The following is a 21,661-nucleotide window of genomic DNA, read 5'->3' on the forward strand; positions in this document are numbered from 1 at the left end:
AACAGTTTCATAGAGCACCCACCTCTTTATTCATAAATAGATCCAACAAGATTAATACGATCATATGTGAAATTTAAGGTGGTTTTCTTCCTAGGTCCTGTGATTTTCTATCATTTGTAATCAAAATAAATCAGTAAAATATTGTTTTCATATGTGAAATTTAAGGTGGTTTTCTTCCTAGGTCCTGTGATTTTCTATCATTTGTAATCAAAATAAATCAGTAAAATATTGTTTATGTTAAATAATTTATTAAGGATCAAATCTATTTTGTTTCAACTTTTGTCCGCGACAGTTCTAAGTCAACCCAAAAAGAAGTTCCCTTCCCAACCGGTTGGGTAGAAGAGCTCACTAAGTGAGAATCTTCCCACTGATCAAAGCCTTTGAAAGAAGTATTTATGTTTGATAGGAGTTCATCTCTGGATTCTATGGCTTAGCTGCAAAATAGGTAGATAACTACAAAAAGAAAAACATTTTGTGGGTATTTTTTTCTTCTTAATAAATTAAACCATTTTCATTTTTTATTCAACACACCTATATTTCTTTTTTTAACAATAGAAAATACTGTACATATTTTAAAAGAAAACATACCTATACGAAAAATTAACGTATGATGAAATGAGTTAGAGGTTAGACTGTGGTATTGATTCGACTACTTCAAAAGAAGAATGCACTGTTTTAGAACTTGTGATCTTACGAAAACGGAAGAAATGCCATCACGAGTGCGTAGAGACTTTCTTACTACATTTGAAATCGATTGCGCCCCTCGCGTTGTAAGAATTCTGATCAAGTGTAACCGCAGCCTATGGTTTTCTGCTGGGAAAGTTCTACAGTAGCCTATTCCACAAAAGTATGAAATTGTAAAAATTAAAAGTGTAGAGCCTATGTAAACAAACAGATGGACTAGTCCATATTGAAGGGAGAACGGGCTCTAGTCTTGATTTTAAATCATTACATGAAAGTAAAATCGAAAAATCAAATCATGTTAATATACTGAATATTAAACAAATTAGGTAGGTACATAGGTAGGTATTCTTTAACCACGATCGAATAAACTACGGGCTAAAAAATTTACACTGAATATTAAACAAATTAGGTAGGTACATAGGTACTGATCGAATAAACTACGGGCTAAATAATTCCCGGAGGGACGGGCCCAGCTTGTTATTTTCCGTTCTAATGAAAGAGTTCAAATATGTGTGACGTCAGACTTTACGCAGTTGTTTTTTTTTTCGTCCGTTAGGTAGTGCCACTATGCAAGTGCGCTAGGAGAGGAGCAGAAAGAAGCGGAGGAGCACATTAATGCGTTGCCTATGCTCTTGACGTGTGGCCACTGGCCACACATTGTCGACCGCGGTCATCGATTGATCTCCATCAACCGACGGCCGGTTGACTATTGGACACACCTGAAGATAGGCTATTTAACAGATAGGTATAGGTACCTATCTGTTGTATATATACCTTGTTACCTACTTATCTACTACAGATTTATTAGATATTAGATAAATATATATGTTCTTGATGCTTTTTAACGTAACTTACCTACTAACTACATACTATGTAGGTACTACCTTATAATATCTACTCTCCCTCTCATTTAGATAGATATGCCTATATTGCCTATATTACGTAAGAAAAAATTCTTGTTAAAAGAGGGGGACTTCATCGAACCGACTCGACTGGGGCTCTACACAAAAGCTGTAACACAAAACTCATGGTGTAATTCATATTTGTTCAAGAACAATAATTAGAGAAAAAATATTTAAAATTAACTTGAGATCTACATAAATGTACGTGGGTTTGGAAATGGGGTTTTTTTTAATAGCTTTTTCAATAATAATATTAAAATTGCTCTTGATCTGATATTTTTCTTTAATACAACTACTTACTTAGTAGTAAAGAAATTTTAAACAATACCTAATGAAATGATGATAGTGGGAGAGTTGAGCTTAATTCTTGTTTGATCTAAAAATATTTCATTGAGTTATGGCAATATAAATCCAAGTTTTATACTGTCATACTGTAGTAGTTGCCCACTGACAACTCTAGGAATGCAGTTGACTTGGAGTTTTGATTAATTATATCAAAGGTAGTGAGAAAAAAAAAAGTTTTTCTTTTTGGAGATTTTTTCCCAACTTTATAAGTTTTGTTACCATAAGCTTAAAAAATAAATAAAATTTTAAGGCCTTTTTCAATGTGAAGTAAGGCCTGCCCAAAATTATAGTTGTGACAAAACATTCAAGAACCAACTTCATAACACTCAAGTGTTAGGTACCCAATTACCCATCTCAGTACTAATATGCCTTAGGATTTGTATGAGATCAGTGCTGTACATTTTTTGTTCAATTCAATAAAAAAAATTAAAAATAGTACATAAGAGGGTGGAGGGGGGTTAAAAATAGTACATAAGAGGGTGGAGGGGGTTGATTTTAGTCTTCAAAATGTTTCTACCAACAAAACTATTTTATTCTTCTGTTAGTTAAAGCTTGAGATGCATACATTAAATTAGTCTTCAAAATGTTTCTACCAACAAAACTATTTTATTCTTCTGTTAGTTAAAGCTTGAGATGCATACATTAAATGCTATGGTACAAACAAAATACATTATTTACAAGTTTGATACAGTCTATGCATTATTGTTGGTTGACTTCTCATTGATGCCATTACTCTGTGCTGGTTTATCATTTTTCTCTGCTGGTTTATCACTTGCAACATTACTTTCTACTGCCAGTACATTCACCTCTACTAAATCTTCTTCCATGCTGACTGCTTCATCTTGATGTGCTGCACCATTTACAAGGACTGGTACTGGACTGTTTGGTTTGGAACTTGATGTACTAGAGTCTGATGATGAAGAACTACTTGAACTATCACTTTCAGAATCAATAGAAGACTCGGATGACCTGCAGCGTCTCCTTAACGTAGTATTCTCTGTTGTCAGTCGCTCAACTTCTTTCTTGAGCCAAGTGTTCTCACATTCAAGTGCTTTTATTTTCTCTGGTGGCTCAGATTCGTTTTTGTCTTCTGCATCTTCATCCTCAGCACCTTTCTTCTTTTTCACCAAATTCTCTATACGTTCTTCCAGTGTGAGTACTTGGCGGATCAGATCATTCTTAGACATACCATTCAGTGATTCTTCTCGTAAATTCTTGTATGTGACAGAGAAGTCTTGAATAATGTAGTCTACCTCATCCTCTGGTGATGAATAGAAGTTTTCTCCATCAGACTCAACACTAGTGAAACTTGAGTCTCGGTAACATTTCCTCTGATTAGGTCTCTCCGGTGAGCCTATGAGTGGAATCTGATCAAAGTTATGATCCTCTATAATGAATTGATTACTATTATTAGGTGCCTCTGGTTGTTCATAGGTTAACCTTGAGTTACACCTTTGCCTTGATCTTTTCATTTTCATATCTATATCTTTGGGTAATTTATTGTAAGGTTTGTAGTTTTTACCTTTAGGCTTACCCCGTCTGGTCTTTTTCTTCCGCTCGACGCGATCTTTTGTATTCCCGCCACTTGGTCCTGAGTCTGCATTGTCACAACTAGAGAGCGCTACTGTAGTTTGACCTATAACCCCATCCTTCTCCTCCCTTTCCTTGCACAAATTCGAACTTAAAATGTTTATTTCTTTGGTCACTTCCATTTTAAATTACACAAACTTGTTAAAAAACTCCAACATTAATTGAAAAATTAAAAATATACTGATTTCCACTTGACAAAACACGTATTTATCACTAAAATCAACATTGATCTGGAAAATTGGACTGCGTAATAATCCTCACACTTTCCATCCTCCATCACAAAAAATACTAAAATGAAAATGAAATCGCAGAAATCGTTTCAAATCGTAATCACTCGCGTGATTAGGGTTGCCGAATGTTCTCATCTGGGAATACCGTACAAAATCCGTCGAACTGTCGTACATTATCTAGGATTTCCGTACTTATCAGGGGTTTTTTTAGAGGTTAACGAGGTATTTTATAAACATGATTTTTTGGTCGGAAAGCCCGTTCCCACTTGTCGTTTAGAACAAAAATCGTGTCGTGCGTAATTTTTTTATTATTTCTTATGATCAGATTGTATTACCTAAGTATATAAATTTTATTGTTCATGTGGACTTGAAACAGTGTGAAATTTTTGTACTGTGTTTTTGTACTGTGATTTTCCCAGTGGGTACTTTATCTATGTGATTTATCATAATTAATTAATCAATTAAGGGGAAAAAAGAGAAAGAAGCAATCCCTGTGAATGAATGATCACTCCAGGCTTAGATTTTGCTGGTCCTAAATTTGCAGGAGATAAACAACTGTTACTTTGTCTCCTTAGATTATGACTTGAACAGTCCAGGGGAGGAGTTCACCAAAGGCGGAGATAAACAACTGTTACTTTGTCTCCTTAGATTATGACTTGAACAGTCCAGGGGAGGAGTTCACTAAAGGTTGGTCATGGCTAGGTGGAGTCCTACAGGACAGATCAGACTACGAGTTAGAATGCTGGGTAGACTTCCTGTACATCCTGGGACCTTGGCTTGTCATACACTTGTCTGTATCACTCTTGATTGAGCAAATATTAGAAGAGGTAAGTAAGATACTCTTCAATAACTATACACCTATACAGTGTTGAATACACCAGTTCTTTTCAGGGTGCTCTCTCAGCCTTGTGAGGTCAGATATTAAAGAGCTGGTTAAAATTCCAACTCTGTAGTAGTTGAAAGTGTTATCCTTGGACATCCGGAACAAAATCGGATGAATCCACCGGCTGACATTTTTACTTTCCTTATCCTACCATACCTACAATTTTTCCAGTCATACTCTTCAATAACTATACACCTATACAGTGCTGAATACACCAGTTCTTAGCTGTTTACCACTGAAGTTAAGCTGTTGGCTATTTCAGGGTGCTCTCTCAGCCTTGTGAGGTCAGATATTAAAGAGCTGGTTAAAATTCCAACTCTGTAGTAGTTGAAAGTGTTATCCTTATAATATGTTTGTGATATTAATACCTATAGGCCGGGCGGTGTGTTGCAGCGCGGCAGTCCAATTTTAACTTTTGACGTTCGCTTGCCTCCCGTCGTTTCAAATCGTAATCACTCGCGTGATTAGGGTTGCCGAATGTTCTCATCTGGGAATACCGTACAAAATCCGTCGAATTGTCGTACATTATCTAGGATTTCCGTACTTATCAGGGGTTTTTTAGGGGTTAACAAGGTATTTTATAAACATGATTTTTTGGTCGGAAAGCCCGTTCCCACTTGTCGTTTAGAACAAAAATCGTGTCGTGCGTAATGGGAAAACTCATTTAAATTATATTACCTACACTACAGGACATCCGGAACAAAATCGGATGAATCCACCGGCTGACATTTTTACTTTCCTTATCCTACCATACCTACAATTTTTCCAGTCAATTTGATTATGTTTGTGATATTAATACCTATAGGCCGGGCGGTGTGTTGCAGCGCGGCAGTCCAATTTTAACTTTTGACGTTCGCTTGCCTCCCGGCCCCGGCACGCTTGATCACAGATCATTTTTTCAGGTACCTACCTATAAAACTTGTAGGTAATTGAGTATTTAAATAATAAGAATAATAAAAACACTAGCTCAGCTGAAGGTTAAAAAGTAAAAAAAAAATAATAACTCTGGTTGTCCACTCATGATAAGTATCAATTTCTCTTTCATCCGAATTCATTCCAAGATTTCATGAAAACGGCCTGAGAAAGTCCGATAATTTGTCTAAATTGTACCATCTTTGTGAGAAAAACCACACAGCTGATTGCGTAAAACCGTACAGATCATAGAACGGCACGCGTACGGTAATTACACTTGGCAACATTGCTGCTCCGTAAATCTCGAGATCAAACTTCCCTCACGTGAGAGGAAAATGTGGGATTTTTTTCAGCGTGGGATTTTTCTATTCGTAGCCCAAGGGATTTTTTTTCTACGCACTTTTTATACCACCTACCCAAGTACCCACCCCACACTGGTCACTGGTGATGTCGGTCCCCCGTCAGCCATCCAAACACGCACCACACTTAACAACGGTGCTTACAGAACGATTCAATACGAACGAGAATGTAGGCCTAAAGTCCTAAAGAGCCAATAAATAGGCCAACAAATGAAATAAAAACTCAAAATTGACAGCAAATGCTAACCAGCGTGAATTTTATTTTCCTTTCATAATCATTACCAAATTACCATAGATTTAGTAGGTACCTTCGTACCCACAGAGCACAAACTTGTACGTTATGCGTAAAACGACAAGGTAGCTATAATACCTAAAATCGAAGGTACCTACCTGCGTCAAGAGACTACCTACCTACGTACCTACCTACCTCCAAAATTAACCTCATAAATCCCGAATGAGGCCGGGAAAAGCCAGCAACATGCGATTGCCCAGATTGGATACCAACCCCGCGCATTTCCGAGCCAAACACGCACCACACTTAACAACGGTGCTTACAGAACGATTCAATACGAACGAGAATGTAGGCCTAAAGTCCTAAAGAGCCAATAAATAGGCCAACAAATGAAATAAAAACTCAAAATTGACAGCAAATGCTAACCAGCGTGAATTTCATTTTCCTTTCATAATCATTACCATAGATTTAGTAGGTATACCTACGTACCCACAGAGTACAAACTTGTACCTACGTTATGCGTAAAACGACAAGGTAGCTACAGAGGTAATACCTAAAAACTAAAATCGAAGGTACCTGCGTCAATAGACTACCTACCTACCTGCCAATTAACCTCATAAATCCCGAATGAGGCCGGGAAAATGGCTGATGGTCACCCATAACCCATAACTATCTGGATACCAACCACGCGCATTTCCGAGTGAAAAATGCCGCGCAACGCGGGAAACTAAAACAAGCGTGTAGTCAAGCGTGTAGTCAAAGACCAAACGTAGAGGTAAACGAAAAACGTGTTTTTTGCCTGATCAATTTTATCATCACTGATAGGAGAGGTACTTAAATTATTTGTTTCAAGGCCGAACTGCGATCTATGAATGTGGAATACGTCTCCAACCTACCTCAATGCTAGTGAGAGTAAATAAGTAATAGAGATGACGGTCGATCGGTCAGTGATCCCAAAATTAGATACCTATTTTATAGAGGACTTCGGGTTAGGTAAGAATCGAGAATTACCTTCGTACCCACAGAGCACAAACTTGTACGTTATGCGTAAAACGACACAAGGTAGCTATAATACCTAAAATCGAAGGTACCTGCGTCAACAGACTACCTACCTACGTACCTACCTACCTCCCAAATTAACCTCATAAATCCCGAATGAGGCCGGGAAAAGCCAGCAACATGCGATTGCCCAGATTGGATACCAACCCCGCGCATTTCCGATGTTATCCTTGTGCACTTGTGGTAAATAAAGTTTTTTTTTAAATTTAATTAGTTAATTAACGTAATTTATTTAAATATAATATACTAAGACTAATATGTTTCATTAAACTAATCAATTCAAAGGCTTGAATTAATTTTATTTCCTTTTGTTCCTTTATGTATTCCAGGCCCGATGCTTGTGGTACATCTTGGTCAGTAGCCTATTCTTATGTGAGTACACAGAGCCAGCTTTGGCCCTATTTGTCTACCTACAACCAGCCCTGTTCTATCTACTTCGTTTGAGTGGGCGGAAGTGTGACTTTTAATTTATTTTTATTCAATTATTACATATTTATTAACATATTTTAAGATTGTTAAATGTGTACATTGTAGCAATGTATTTTGTATTGTGATAATTAGACATAATATTACTATACCCTACATTGAAATGTAAAATGTGCATGACTTTAAAATATACCTTATTATTGTATTTATATTTTAATATAAAATTTACTTACACTGTTCTTTGTTTGTTTAAGAGGGGAATTAATATCACAGTATAACTGCTATGGTTGAGCCTCCATTACACTTTAGGTAGATACCTCATTTGGTGACCCGCCGCTAAATAACTCACCCAGCCTGAGTGAGGCTGGGAAAGATCAACTCGTGATTGCCCAAATGGTCACCCATTAGGATATCAACCACGCGAAACGTTGCTTAGCTTCAGTGAGTTTTATATTTAGATTTTATAGCAACCTCCGTGGGCGACTAGCCTTTTCCTCTAGGGTTGGTGTTTCTTGTCAGTCTCTTCCAGGCAGCCCTATTGTGTCCCTTGTGTCCTGATAGAGGCCCAGTGAACCACTCACTTGGATAAAAAGGCCTACACATAGACCCTCAAAGCCCAATGAGGTCCAAAATCTAATGAGCAAATAGCATTTTTGTACTAAATATCTCTGGCAAACTTTCATTAAGAAATTTCATAACTTGACTTGGACTTGAACCATCAACTTCCGTGGGCGAGTGGCTTGCACACCGGAGGTACCGAGTTCGATTACCGACAGAGACCAAGTTTTTCCAAGTCATTGCTCAGAAAACGGGGTGCACTCAATCTCGTGACAATAGGTAGCTTCTTTGTACAGGAATTACGGAATGTTCCTGAGATTTTCAACCAATGAAAATTGGAAACCAATTAGACAGTAGCTTCTTTGTACAGGAATTACGGAATGTTCCTGAGATTTTCAACCAATGAAAATTGGAAACCAATTAGACACGGGGATCCTGTGTCATCTTTTATTGGTTTCTTCCTTTATGAGTTGATGTTTTAGTTGGCGCTGTTTTTGGAGTTCCCAATGTTGAACAGTGACCGACACATGACGTAAGCTGTAAATGAACAGCACAGAATTAGACACGCGGATCCTATGTCATCTTTTATTGGTTTCTTCCTTTGTGAGTTGATGTTTTAGTTGGCGCTGTTTTTGGAGTTCCCAATGTTGAACAGTGACTGACACATGACGTAAGCTGTAAATGAACAGCACAGTGAACTTCCAACCTCCTGAAAATTAAGGAAAAAATACAAAACAAACATATTGGAAATGAAAATATCAGTGTTTAATTTCTTAGCGATGATGAAAGAACTGCATTCGACTCGTGTGATGCGTGTGGAAAATGCTGGGCTGGGTCAACACGAGAACACCAGAAAGTAACCTCCTGAAGTATTTGCAATCGGAAAACGAGTACTTATTTTGTCAATGGTAGGAATCGAACCGGGAACCTTTGGCGTGGCAAACAAGTAAATTACCAGTGGACTAACTGTGCCCAATATTTTCCTCTTTCTTGAAAAAAAAAAAAGAACGATGTTTTGTATTCATTCTTACCTTTGAAAATGTATCGCACGTATGCATTTCCCACTTCCATACCTCCGAAGAAATAAATATTAGACATAATGGACATTATAGTAAGAGGTGTGACTAACAGTCCTTCTACTCTCTCGACATTACTTGGACTGAGTATACCCTGTGGAGAAAAAAGTTTGGTGATAGAGTAAACATGTGTTAAGCCATGTTGGGACTTTAGGATTGGGTACAGCCAGGATAGGAGAGCCAGCCAGCCAGTCTGGTTAGCTTTAAAAGGTGTATTTGCCTCTCAGAAGGTCCCGGGTTCGAATCCCACCATCGACAAAAATTTGTACTCGTTTTTCGATTGCAAATATTTCACCGCGTTACTTTCTGGTGTTCTCGTGTTGACCCAGCACCTAAATGGGAAGTATTGTGTCTCTTCTCGCCCATCTGATGAGAGGCATACTACGGGATGGGCATGCTACGACACAGGCCACAAGCGTCCAATGTAGCAGTTGTTTCATCGCTACGAAAAAAAAACGGACAGACCACAAGCGTCCAATGTAGCAGTTGTTTCATCGCTACGAAATAAAAACGGCGGTGAAACACTCATCTTTTAAAAAAAAAGTGTTTGGAAATGAACCCTCTTGGATTTCTTACTGGTTGAACTAATTCCCGTATTTTCCTTTAAAAGAGGGGAAATGAGCTTCAGAAGGGGGGAAGTCGTGCTGAGGGCCTCCACGGTAGTGTCCTTGCCTCGTGAACTGGTAAAGGAAAAATTTGGCTAAAGATTTTAACCTATGAATGAGATTTAATTTGCTCATTAGAATTTCGGACCGAATCAGACCTTGAGGCGCAGAAGGGCTCAGAGTCTAAGAAGAAAAAATCCTTCTTTCCTTATTTTCCTTGGTAAAATTTGTACCTCGGCTAAGATTCGAACCCACGCCCTCCTATTTACCTAGTGAGTGTCTTAACCTCCGTGCACAACTCTCACCTTGATCCTCTGCACAGTCACCATCGAGAGATTTTTCAACACTCTGTCCAATGTTTCACTTACATTGCCTCCCAGTGCTGTACACATTGAAGATAGAATAAAGCACACCACTTGTCCAAAGGGTGAAATATAAAATGAGTTCTGACTTGGGAAGTGAGCTTGTCATCTTGTCACCATCTGGAAAAAGAGGTAGGTACATTACATATTATAACTGCTAAGGTCTTATTGTCCTGAAATCAAAGAGAGAAGAAGGATAGGGTAGAAGAAAGCCAGCCATTCCGAGAAGAAACCTCATATCTGTTTAGGATAAAATCCACCCTGGGTGAGAATCAAACCTGTGACCTGGCACTTACAAGGCAGACACATTACCTTTCAAGCTAGGCTGACTACAATCTCATGTGAAGAGTGCTAGTGTATACTCTGACTGTTCTTGGAGCACCAAACATTTTCCAAGCTTGCTCCTTATCTGTTTAGGATAAAATCCACCCTGGGTGAGAATCAAACCTGTGACCTGGCACTTACAAGGCAGACACATTATTTTCCAAGCTAGCTAGGCTGACTACAATCGCATGTGAAGAGTGCTAGTGTATACTCTGACTGTTCTTGGAGCACCAAACATTTTCCAAGCTTGCTCAGAGTTTATCTAACACCCCCTTTTTAAGGACTGAGGACAACTTATTTGGTAATAAAAGGGAGTGACAGCAAGCAACTCACAAAAACGAATCACTGTAGGAAAATTGATCCTCCTAAGTTTAGAAGAAACCTTTTTAAGGACTGAGGACAACCTATTTGGTAATAAAAGGGAGTGACAGCAAGCAACTCACAAAAACGAATCACTGTAGGAAAATTGATCCTCCTAAGTTTAGAAGAAACCCAAAGCAAGAAGAACAAATTTCAACTTACCACCTCAGTTCCAGTTTATGATTTGCATAACAGAATACAGAAAACACTCTACAAAACAGTGAATAAGAAAGTCAGTTAATTAGCTACATTATTTAAATATTAAGTAACAAAAAATATTTTCCGGTGCTTTTCGCTTTTTTCATTTTTTGCCTACTTCTCTTGTTTTGTTTACATTTTTGAAATTTCCCGGCTCCATAGAGATAAAAACAAAATTTACAACGCATTCCTCTTTGGTTGAACTCTTTTTCAGTTCCAGTTTATGATTTGCATAACAGAATACAGAAAACACTATACAAAACAGTGAATAAGAAAGTTAGTTAATTAGCTACATTATTTAAATATTCTTTAACAAAAAATATTTTCCGGTGTTTTTCGCTTTTTTGCCTACATTTCTTGTTTTGTTTACATTTTTGAAATTTCCCGGCTCCATAGAGATAAAAACAAAATTTACAACGCATTCCTCTTTGGTTGAAATATTTTTTTAGCAGTGAGCTTTATATTTTACTATTTTTTCTCAATGAGAGCAAGAGCAGAGTGGCGCAGTGGAAGCGTGCTGGGCCCATAACCCAGAGGTCCGTGGATCGAAACCACGCTCTGCTAGATTTTTTCCTAAAATTTATCTTGGTTTTTTGCTTTCCTTGTTTTATTTTTACCTTCTAAGTAGGTAGGTAAGGTACTGGTAGGTATTGTATATTCTCATTTATACCCCAATGTGACAGGGCATCATCCGTCTAGAAATTAACCACGGATTACGTTATACGTAGCCTAACTTAAGTGATCGGCTATAATAGTTAATAGAACCTATGATCCTGAAATAACCTGGCGAATTCCCTCCCCCAGCTTTGATTGGGACTGATGGGAGTTGGGACTTGGGACATTCGAGTAGGTTTACATACCTACCGGGACGGGACTTATCTGAGTCAACATCGGAACGGATGATAGTTGTCTCTGGGACAACACGTGCTGTTGGCTCTTTCGGGATGCACTCAGCCTCGTGAGGGCAACTTCAAAAGAAGAGGTGAGTAAAAGAATTCGTATAATGACTGTTTACTGAGTTTACTATCCTGCCTGTTAAGACTATAGATTTACCGGGATTTTGCCAAACCTATAGGTACCTGGTTAGGATGTTAGGAAGCCAATGCCCGCGAGGAGTCATTTTGACTCCTAAAATACCAATCAACCCTCTCTAAAGCCCTCTGTAGCCATAGACGGCGATAGCACCTTCAGTCCCTCTCATGGATCACTGAAGTACTGAAGCCTTGTGCGTGTAACCTTGTGCGTGCGTCGTTCGTATCCGCGAATGAGTGACCATTTGGCAAGCGTGTTGCTTTTCCAGCCACAATCAAGCTGGATGAAATGCAAGTAGCTTTTGTCGACGAACGGAGTAGAGCGTCTACCTTGTAAGCGCTAGGTCAGGGTTCGATTCCCGTCCGGGGCGAAATTTCTCTTTTTTCATAGCAGTGAGATTTATATTGTACTAATTTTTCGATCACAATCAAGAGCAGAGTGGCGCAGTGGAAGCGTGCTGGGCCCATAACCCAGAGGTCCGTGGATCGAAACCACGCTCTGCTAGATTTTTTCCTAAAATTTATACTCTCGGTTTTTTTGCTTTTTGCTTTCCTTGTTTTTTTTACCTTCTAGGTAGGTAATGGTAGGTATTAAAATGACCTTTTTTTTTCAACAAAACAAACTATCTCATTTAAACCCCAATGTGACAGGGCATCATCCGTCTAGAAATTAACCACGGATTACGTATACGAAGCCTATTAACTTGAGTGATCGGCTAATAGAACTTATGATCCTGAAATAACATATTATATATGGCGAATTCCCTCCCCCAGCTTTGATTTGGACTGGGAGTTGGGACATTCGAGTAGGTTTACATACTTACCTACCGGGACGGGACCAACATCGGAAAGGATGATAGTTGTCTCTGGGACAACACGTGCTGTTGGCTCTTTCGGGATGCACTCAGCCTCGTGAGGCCAACTTCAAAAGAAGAGGAGTAAAAGAATTCGTATAATGACTGTTTATATACTGAGTTTACTATCCTGCCTGTTATTAAGACTATAGATTTACCGGGATTTCGCCAAACCTAGGTACCTACCTGGTTAGGAAGCCAATGCCCGCGAGGAGTCATTTTGACTCCCAAAATACCAATCAACCCTCTCTAAAGCCCTCTGTAGCCATAGGCGGCGATAGCACCTTCAGTCCCTCTCGTGGATCACTGTGAAGGTAAGCAACCTTGTGCGTGCGTCGTTCGTATCCGCGAATGAGTGACCATTTGGCAAGCGTGCTGCTTTTCCGGCCACAATCAAGCTGGATGAGATGCAAGTAGCTTTTGTCGACGAACGGAGTAGAGCGTCTACCTTGTAAGCGCTAGGTCAGGGTTCGATTCCCGTCCGGGGCGAAATTTACCCTGAAGGGATAAAGTTCGTTCTCAGAAAAAAAAAAAAAACTCTGATCTGAATATTAAATTGATGCTCTCGACACAGTTCTCCCCAACGTAATTTTTTTCCCTCTATACAAAAAATAATTGAACATTTGATTCATTTATTGAGATCCTGTGTTGCAGCTTGAGACCTTTTGTCCTGAAGGGATAAAGTTCGTTCTAAAAAAAAAACTCTGATCTGAATATTAAATTGATGCTCTCGACACAGTTCTCACCAACGTAATTTTTTTCCCTCTATACAAAAAATAATTGAACATTTGATTCATTTATTGAGATCCTGTGTTGCAGCTTGAGACCTTTTGTGTTACAGCTTTTGTGTAGAGCCCCAGTCGAGTCGGTTCGATGAAGTCCCCCTCTTTTAACAAGAATTTTTTCTTACGTAATAATAGGCATATCTAAATGAGAGGGAGAGTAGATATAAGGTAGTTTCCTCTCTTCTTTGAACATGTCCGCACCACTGCATTCTTCTAGTGGTTCAGAAACAAAATGAATAAAATCCTGGAGTGAAAAAAAAGAGCTTGCTTCGTTCGATTACTAATACGGAAGCTAAAAAAAAAAAGTAAAAGCCTTGAAAAAAAAATAAACTCAATTTAAATTTAAGAAAAAAGTATGTCAGGTGTGGGGTTCGAACCCACGCTCCCAATTGGGAACCAGAGCTTAAATCTGGCGCCTTAGACCGCTCGGCCAACCTGACTTGTGTGATCGAGAAGGAAAAAAATATAATATTTAAACAGCAACGCAAACAGCGTGCGCGAGTGGGAAAAATAATTAAATGCTACAGTTTATATTGTACTTTTTTTCCCTCCATTTACATCGGGCCCATTAGCTCAGTTGGTTAGAGCGTCGTGCTAATAACGCGAAGGTCGTGGGTTCGATCCCCCCATGGGCCACATTTTTTGCAACATAATTTTTTGTTCACTAGTTAAAATAACTCACTGAAAACATTTACACTAACCATTTTTATTCACTATCGAAAATACCCCATACTTTTTTACATTTTACAACTTGGCACTCGTCGTACCTAGCTAGAAAAGGTTTGAGGTATTGAAATCGAAGAGAGAAGACAGAGACATCTCTTTGGAGAACGAACTTCATCAGTTCAGGATAAAGACGGGAATCGAACCCACGACCTAGCGCTTACAAAGCGATTCCAAGCTAACTAATATGGATAATATGCTGACTATTGATAAAATTGTATGACCTTCTTATCTCAATACTGCGCATGTTTTGTTAAATTCTCGATTCTTACCTAACCCGAAGTCCTCTATAAAATAGGTATCTAATTTTGGGATCACTGACCGATCGACCGTCATCTCTATTATTTACTCTCACTACCATTGAGGTAGGTTGGAGACGTATTCCACATTCATAGATCGCAGTTCGGCCTTGAAACAAATAATTTAGGTACCTACCTCTCCTATCAGTGATGATAAAATTGATCAGGCAAAAAACACGTTTTTCGTTTACCTCCACGTTTGGTCTTTGGCTACACGCTCACTACCATTGAGGTAGGTTGGAGACGTATTCCACATTCATAGATCGCAGTTCGGCCTTGAAACAAATAATTATTTAGGTAGGGTGTCTAGTCGTACCTTGGCCCCCGTTGTACCTTGGTCCCCTGGACTTTTCTGGTAACTGGCGCCACCTTAATTTAGGTACCTACCTCTCCTATCAGTGATGATAAAATTGATCAGGCAAAAAACACGTTTTTCGTTTACCTCCACGTTTGGTCTTTGGCTACACGCTTGTTTCAGTTTCCCGCGTTGCGCGGCATTTTTCACTCGGAAATGCGCGGGGTTGGTATCCAATCTGGGCAATCGCATGTTGCTGGCTTTTCCCGGCCTCATTCGGGATTTATGAGGTTAATTTGGGAGGTAGGTAGAAGAAAAAGAAAAAAAATCAGTTAGTCCTCATTTTTCCTGCTCTATGACTCTGAAACATCACTCAAGTAAGCGCAACTGATCTATTGAATACTTCTTTTTACAGACTGACCAGAAAGTTCCGGATCACAAGAGTTACATGTTAGAGATGGCAATGTACTGGACTCACCTGAGATGTCTCAGCCTTAGTTTGGACAAGGAACGTTACTCCCTGGTGCAATATCTCGCATACGCCCTATACTTACCTACCTTGTTCCTGGGACCTCATATCACAATACATCACTTCTACGGTAAGGTAAGCGTTACTACACACACACACTGTACAAGGATTTTTTAAAAGAGGTTCGATAGAGGGATTTATGTACAACAACGGAGTTCTTATCGTTTGGAAATTGGAGACCTGAAAACGGCTACTTTCCCTGTCGCGTATAATATCTCTAGTAGCGCGGTCAAACTTTCTTGACTTGGCGGGGCGGAGCGCTACCGCGCTCCTTAATAGAAGGAGTGCAGGATAGGAGAAAGTCAGCCGTTCCGTGAACGAATCAGATCTGTTTAGTATAAAGTTCGCCCCGCCGGGAATCTACCCCACGACCTAGGGCTTACAAGGCAGGCACGCTACACTCCAAGCAATGAAAAAACTGCTACATAGACGTGTGTGGTCGGTGTCCTAGCATGCCCATCCCGTAGTATGCCTGTCATCAGACGGACGAGAAGAGACACAATACTTCCCATTGAGGTGCTGGGTCAACAAGAGGACACCAGAAAGTAACCCGTTGAAATATTTGCAATCGAAAAACGAGTACAATTTATTGAGATTCGATGGTTTGGTTTTCAGGCCGATTCCTGCCCAACGCTTAGTAGCAGGCTTGTGAGATTCCTGTTTGAATTGGCACGCTGCATGTTTTGGCTTTTCGTGATACGCCTCGCGTTACATTTCATCTATGTGAATGCGCTTCAACTCCAAATAGACGTAAGTATACAGACATATTGTGTATATATATTTATGTTTTGCTTTCTTTTAAGTGAGAGGGTTCTCCTGGCGGAGCTCCTAACACATCGGAATGATGGTCTCTACCAATAGACCGTCCTATATTGAACCTGCTAAATTGCAGCACATTTAACAATACTGCACGCGTAGACGCGCGACTTTAAGTAGCGCGTAGTCGGCTGCAAAACCAAACCTATGAAAATGATAGAGAGTCTATAATCTATAGAGGGTTTTCATTTTTTGTTTTGCATACTTCTTGTTTTGCAGCCGACTACGGGCTACTTAAAGTTGCGCGTCTTGGTTTTCAGGCCGATTCCTGCCCAACGCTTAGTAGCAGGCTTGTGAGATTCCTGTTTGAATTGGCACGCTGCATGTTTTGGCTTTTCGTGATACGCCTCGCGTTACATTTCATCTATGTGAATGCGCTTCAACTCCAAATAGACGTAAGTATACAGACATATTGTGTAATATGTATCTATGTTTTGCTTTAAGTGAGAGGGTTCTCCTGGCGGAGCTCCTAACACATCGGAATGATGGTCTCTACCAATAGGCCGTCCTATATTGAACCTGCTAAATTGCAGCACGCGTAGACGCGCGACTTTAAGTAGCGCGTAGTCGGCTGCAAAACCAAACCTATAAAAATGATAGAGAGTCTAGTCTATAATCTATAGAGGGTTTTCATTTTTTGTTTTGCATACTTCTTGTTTTGCAGCCGACTACGGGCTACTTAAAGTTGCGCGTCTACGCTTCCAATATGAGACGGGCCTAATGAAGAATATTGTTTATTTTTTGAAGCAGAGAGAACTCTTCGAAAAACTGTCAGCTAGTCAGGTTGACTAGGGTTAATCACCTTTCATTCCACCATTTCAGTTCGTAGAGCGGCTGAGTGGATGGTCTATGAACGGCCTGGGTTACTGTATGGGCCAGTACTTTCATCTCAAGTATGTCGTGTTCTACGGCCTCACGACATGCGTGGCCCGCTGTGAAGGCCTGGCCGCTCCTCCTACACCCAAGTGTGTGGCCAGGATACATAGGTACTCTGATATGTGGAGGCACTTTGACCGTGGCCTGTACTTGTTCCTCACCAGGTATGTCAACTAACAGATTTCTTTCTTTTTTTCATAGAATATATTGTAGAGTAGCTGCTTTTATCGAGTAGGCAGTGGCGGCATTACTAGGGAAAAAAAAATATTGAAATGTGGACATTGATTGCAAAGGAGGCACTTAGTAATGCTGTGATATCCACAAAAGTTGTGAAAAGGGTCTGCTTAATTTCAGCGATCCATTGGGAACTATTGTACCTATTCATCGTGCTATCGCCGGCTTAAATTGAGATTTTTTTTTTTTTTTTTTTTTAATTGATTAAGTAATTAATTATGATAAATCACATAGATAAAGTACCCAGTGGGAAAATCACAGTACAAAAATTTCACACTGTTTCAAGTCCACATGAACAATAAAATTTATATAGGTAATACAATCTGATCATAAGAAATAATTAAAAAAAAAAGAGAGAGAGAGAGATTTTTCAACACTCTGTCCAATGTTCCACTTACATTGCCTCCCAGTGCTGTACACATTGAAGATAGAATAAAGCACACCACTTGTCCAAAGGGTGAAATATAAAATGAGTTCTGACTTGGGAAGTGAGCTTGTCATCTTGGCACCATCTGGAAAAAGAGGTACATGCTAAGGTCTTATTGTCCTGAAATCAAAGAGAGAAGAAGGATAGGGTAGGAGAAAGCCAGATGTTCCGAGAAGAAACCTTATCTGTTTAGGATAAAATCCACCCTGGGTGAGAATCAAACCTGTGACCTGGCACTTACAAGGCAGACACATTATTTTCCAAGCTAGGCTGACTACAATCTCATGTGAAGAGTGCTAGTGTATACTCTGACTGTTCTTGGAGCACCAAACATTTTCCAAGCTTGCTCAGAGTTTATCTAACACCCTTTTGCCCAATCCCAAATTCCCAACATGGCTTAACATACATGTTTACTCAATCACCAAACTTTTTTCTCCACAGGGTATACTCAGTCCAAGTAATGTCGAGAGAGTAGAAGGACTGTTAGCCACACTTAATTGATTAATTAATTAGGATAAATCACATAGATAAAGTACCCACTGGGAAAATCACAGTACAAAAACACAGTACAAAAATTTCACACTGTTTCAAGTCCACATGAGAAACGAGGTATGTGTGGGCTAGTTCGTTCTTTCTCTTGACCCCTCTGATTTATTACTTAAGCCCCTGTTTCTGATTAATAACTTACTTGGTAGTGATAGCGTCTCTCACATGGATAGGTAACTTAGCGGCTCTAGCATTGGGATAGAGGAACGGAGCATCTGATTCTACCAGGATTCTAGTATGTAACCTGACCAACATAGGTAGGTACTCAATTAAACTAACAAACTAATAAAGTACAAAAGTCTCTCACTCTCTCTCAAATTCTTTGTGGATATTCACAACTTTTGTGGATATCACAACATTACTAAGTGGTAGGTACTGAATTAAACTAACCAACTAATAAAGTACAAAAGTCTCTCACTCTCTCTCAAATTCTTTGTGGATATTCACAACTTTTGTGGATATCACAACATTACTAAGTGCCTCACATGGATAGGTAACTTAGCGGCTCTAGCATTGGGATAGAGGAACGGTGCATCTGATTCTACCAGGATTCTATCCATGGGTAGTTCTCCTGACTCGAGCATCCCCTGTAGACCTGCCTCCGAGCTGTCCTTACATATGTAACCTGACCAACATAGAATAAGTATAAGTAATGCTTTATTTAGCGGCTCTAGCATTGGGATAGAGGAACGGTGCATCTGATTCTACCAGGATTCTATCCATGGGTAGTTCTCCTGACTCGAGCATCCCCTGTAGACCTGCCTCCGAGCTGTCCTTACATATGTAACCTGACCAACATAGAATAAGTATAAGTAATGCTTTATTTAGCGGCTCTAGCATTGGGATAGAGGAACGGCGCATCTGATTCTACCAGGATTCTATCCATGGGTAGTTCTCCTGACTCGAGCATCCCTTGTAGACCTGCCTCCGAGCTGTCCTTACATATAAGTGCCTACTTCCGTATTAGTAATCGAACGAAGCAAGCTCTTTTTTTTTCATTCCAGGATTTTATTCATTTTGTTTCTGAACCACTAGAAGAATGAAGAAGAAGAAGTTTCTGAACCATTAAGTTAGGCCTAAAACAGTGGAGCGGAGGGTATAATAATAGGTATATCTTAAAGAGCAGGTAGGTTAGGTAGATGAAATTGACGATATAGAAGCAGGTCTTCAAACTGTATGGAGCTGAGAGCAGAAATCTCATATGCTCTTGACGTGTGGCCACACATTGTCGACCGCGGTCATCGATTGATCTCCACCGACCGACGGCCGGTTGACTATTGGACACACCTGAAGATAGGCTATTTAACAGATAGGTATAGGTACCTATCTGTTGTTTATATACCTTGTTACCTACTTATCTACTACAGATTTATTAGATATTAGATAAATATATGTTCTTGATGCTTTTTAACGTAACTTACCTACTGCTATGTACTACCTTATATCTACTCTCCCTCTCATTTAGATATGCCTATTATTACGTAAGAAAAAAATTCTTCTTAAATGAGGGGGACTTCATCGAACTGACTCGACTGGGGCACTACACAAAAGCTGTAACACAAAAGGTCTCAAGCTGCAACACAGGATCTCAATAAATGAATCAAATGTTCAATGATATATATTATAGAGAGGGAAAAATTACGTTGGGGAGATTTGAGTCGAGAGCATCAATTTAATATTCAGATCAGAGTTTTTTTTTTTTGAGAACGAACCTTATCCCTTCAGGATAAATTTCGCCCCGGACAGGAATCGAACCCTGACCTAGCACATAGACGTGTGTGGTCGGTGTCCTAGCATGCCCATCCCGTAGTATGCCTCTCATCAGATGGGCGAGAAGCGAGAAGAGACACAATACTTCCCATTGAGGTGCTGGGTCAACAAGAGGACACCAGAAAGTAACCCGTTGAAATATTTGCAATCGAAAATTACACACACACACACTGTACAAGGATTTTTTAAAAGAGGTTCGATAGAGGGATTTATGTATAACAACGGAGTTCTTATCGTTTCAAAATTGAAGATAAAAGGAGTGCAGGATAGGAGAAAGTCAGCCGTTCCGTGAACGAATCAGATCTGTTTAGTATAAAGTCCGCCCCGCCGGGAATCTACCCCACGACCTAGGGCTTACAAGGCAGGCACGCTACACTCCAAGCAATGAAAAAACTGCTACATAGACGTGTGTGGTCGGTGTCCTAGCATGCCCATCCCGTAGTATGCCTCTCATCAGATGGGCGAGAAGCGAGAAGAGACACAATACTTCCCATCGAGGTGCTGGGTCAACAAGAGGACACCAGAAAGTAACCCGTTGAAATATTTGCAATCGAAAAACGAGTACAATTTATTGAGATTCGACGGTTCGGTTTTCAGGCCGATTCCTGCCCAACGCTTAGTAGCAGGCTTGTGACATTCCTGTTTGAATTGGCACGCTGCATGTTTTGGCTTTTCGTGATACGCCTCGCCTTACATTTCATCTATGTGAATGCGCTTCAACTCCAAATAGACGTAAGTATACAGACATATTGTGTATATGTATTTATGTTTTGCTTTCTTTTAAGTGAGAGGGTTCTCCTGGCGGAGCTCCTAACACATTAGAATGATGGTCGCTACCAATAGGCCGTCCTATATTGAACCTGCCAAATTGCAGCACATTTAACAATACTGCACGCGTAGACGTAGACGCGCGACTTTAAGTAGCGCGTAGTCGGCTGCAAAACCAAACCTATGAACATGATAGAGAGTCTATAATCTACTAGCTGAATTCCGTCACTTCGCTCCGGAATCCCGCTAATTCATCCCGAGGCATGGCCAGACTTGTAGAAAAGGCATGGCCGAACTTGTAGAAAATAATAAAAAATACGGTCGCGCTGCGCGCTCCTTATTAGCTGCATAGTTATCAAACTAAAAACATAGACGAAACTCAAAATGTTGGTCGAGAGCGGAACATTTCTCTCTCGCAGTCTCTGCACTCTGTGTATTTCTTATGGAGATTTTAGCGATCAAAAATTGATCATATCTCAGGATCGGTTTAGATTTTCGCAAAATCCTTTCTTATTGCACACCTAGACCATAAAAGGAATATCCCTACCAAATTTCAGCTTTCTAGGTGTTGTGGTTATAGAGATAGAGCGATCAGTGTGTGAA

General features: G+C 39.7%; 2 protein-coding genes, 5 long non-coding RNA genes and 4 other non-coding genes across 11 annotated transcripts in view; 6 read left to right on the plus strand and 5 right to left on the minus strand.

Annotated features, from left to right (window-relative positions):
- Positions 1 to 1,770: 1,770 nt before the first annotated feature.
- Positions 1,771 to 3,805, minus strand: LOC103513649 (protein HEXIM-like). The gene is made up of 2 exons (XM_008478494.3): positions 2,517 to 3,805; positions 1,771 to 2,440 (listed from the first exon to the last, which is right to left on the minus strand). Exon 1 carries the CDS (start codon positions 3,641 to 3,643, stop codon positions 2,624 to 2,626), a length of 1,020 nt encoding a protein of 339 aa, XP_008476716.1. The 5' UTR covers positions 3,644 to 3,805; the 3' UTR covers positions 1,771 to 2,440; positions 2,517 to 2,623.
- A 600-nt stretch (positions 3,806 to 4,405) lies between these two features.
- Positions 4,406 to 7,613, plus strand: LOC113469245. Its single transcript, XR_003392715.1, has 2 exons — positions 4,406 to 4,578; positions 7,526 to 7,613. It is a non-coding gene; the product is annotated as an uncharacterized LOC113469245 (long non-coding RNA).
- Positions 7,614 to 7,667: 54 nt separating this feature from the next.
- LOC113469248 lies at positions 7,668 to 8,528 on the minus strand. Its single transcript, XR_003392718.1, has 2 exons — positions 8,346 to 8,528; positions 7,668 to 8,093 (listed from the first exon to the last, which is right to left on the minus strand). It is a non-coding gene; the product is annotated as an uncharacterized LOC113469248 (long non-coding RNA).
- Positions 8,529 to 8,776: 248 nt separating this feature from the next.
- Positions 8,777 to 10,195, minus strand: LOC108252922. The gene is made up of 3 exons (XR_003392713.1): positions 10,167 to 10,195; positions 9,212 to 9,350; positions 8,777 to 8,889 (listed from the first exon to the last, which is right to left on the minus strand). It is a non-coding gene; the product is annotated as an uncharacterized LOC108252922 (long non-coding RNA).
- A 45-nt stretch (positions 10,196 to 10,240) lies between these two features.
- Positions 10,241 to 11,212, minus strand: LOC113469247. Its single transcript, XR_003392717.1, has 2 exons — positions 11,070 to 11,212; positions 10,241 to 10,343 (listed from the first exon to the last, which is right to left on the minus strand). It is a non-coding gene; the product is annotated as an uncharacterized LOC113469247 (long non-coding RNA).
- A 385-nt stretch (positions 11,213 to 11,597) lies between these two features.
- Trnam-cau lies at positions 11,598 to 11,669 on the plus strand. The gene has a single exon. It is a non-coding gene; the product is annotated as a tRNA-Met (tRNA).
- Positions 11,670 to 12,569: 900 nt separating this feature from the next.
- On the plus strand, positions 12,570 to 12,641 carry Trnam-cau. Its single transcript has one exon. It is a non-coding gene; the product is annotated as a tRNA-Met (tRNA).
- A 1,490-nt stretch (positions 12,642 to 14,131) lies between these two features.
- Positions 14,132 to 14,215, minus strand: Trnal-uaa. The gene has a single exon. It is a non-coding gene; the product is annotated as a tRNA-Leu (tRNA).
- Positions 14,216 to 14,337: 122 nt separating this feature from the next.
- On the plus strand, positions 14,338 to 14,411 carry Trnai-aau. Its single transcript has one exon. It is a non-coding gene; the product is annotated as a tRNA-Ile (tRNA).
- A 1,096-nt stretch (positions 14,412 to 15,507) lies between these two features.
- Positions 15,508 to 21,661, plus strand: part of LOC103513655 (protein-cysteine N-palmitoyltransferase HHAT-like) — a 9,003-nt gene continuing 2,849 nt past the window's right edge. The window contains exons 1-4 of the mRNA XM_008478500.2: positions 15,508 to 15,696; positions 16,237 to 16,371; positions 16,698 to 16,832; positions 17,260 to 17,481. Of these exons, the coding sequence (XP_008476722.2) occupies positions 15,541 to 15,696; positions 16,237 to 16,371; positions 16,698 to 16,832; positions 17,260 to 17,481 (648 nt within the window). The 5' untranslated portion in view covers positions 15,508 to 15,540. The remainder of the gene's footprint in view (positions 15,697 to 16,236; positions 16,372 to 16,697; positions 16,833 to 17,259; positions 17,482 to 21,661) is intronic.
- Positions 18,661 to 19,123, plus strand: LOC113469246. Its single transcript, XR_003392716.1, has 2 exons — positions 18,661 to 18,693; positions 19,014 to 19,123. It is a non-coding gene; the product is annotated as an uncharacterized LOC113469246 (long non-coding RNA).

Source organism: Diaphorina citri, unplaced genomic scaffold (genome assembly GCF_000475195.1).
Source record: "Diaphorina citri unplaced genomic scaffold, Diaci psyllid genome assembly version 1.1 scaffold1003, whole genome shotgun sequence".
NCBI lineage: Eukaryota > Metazoa > Arthropoda > Insecta > Hemiptera > Psyllidae > Diaphorina > Diaphorina citri.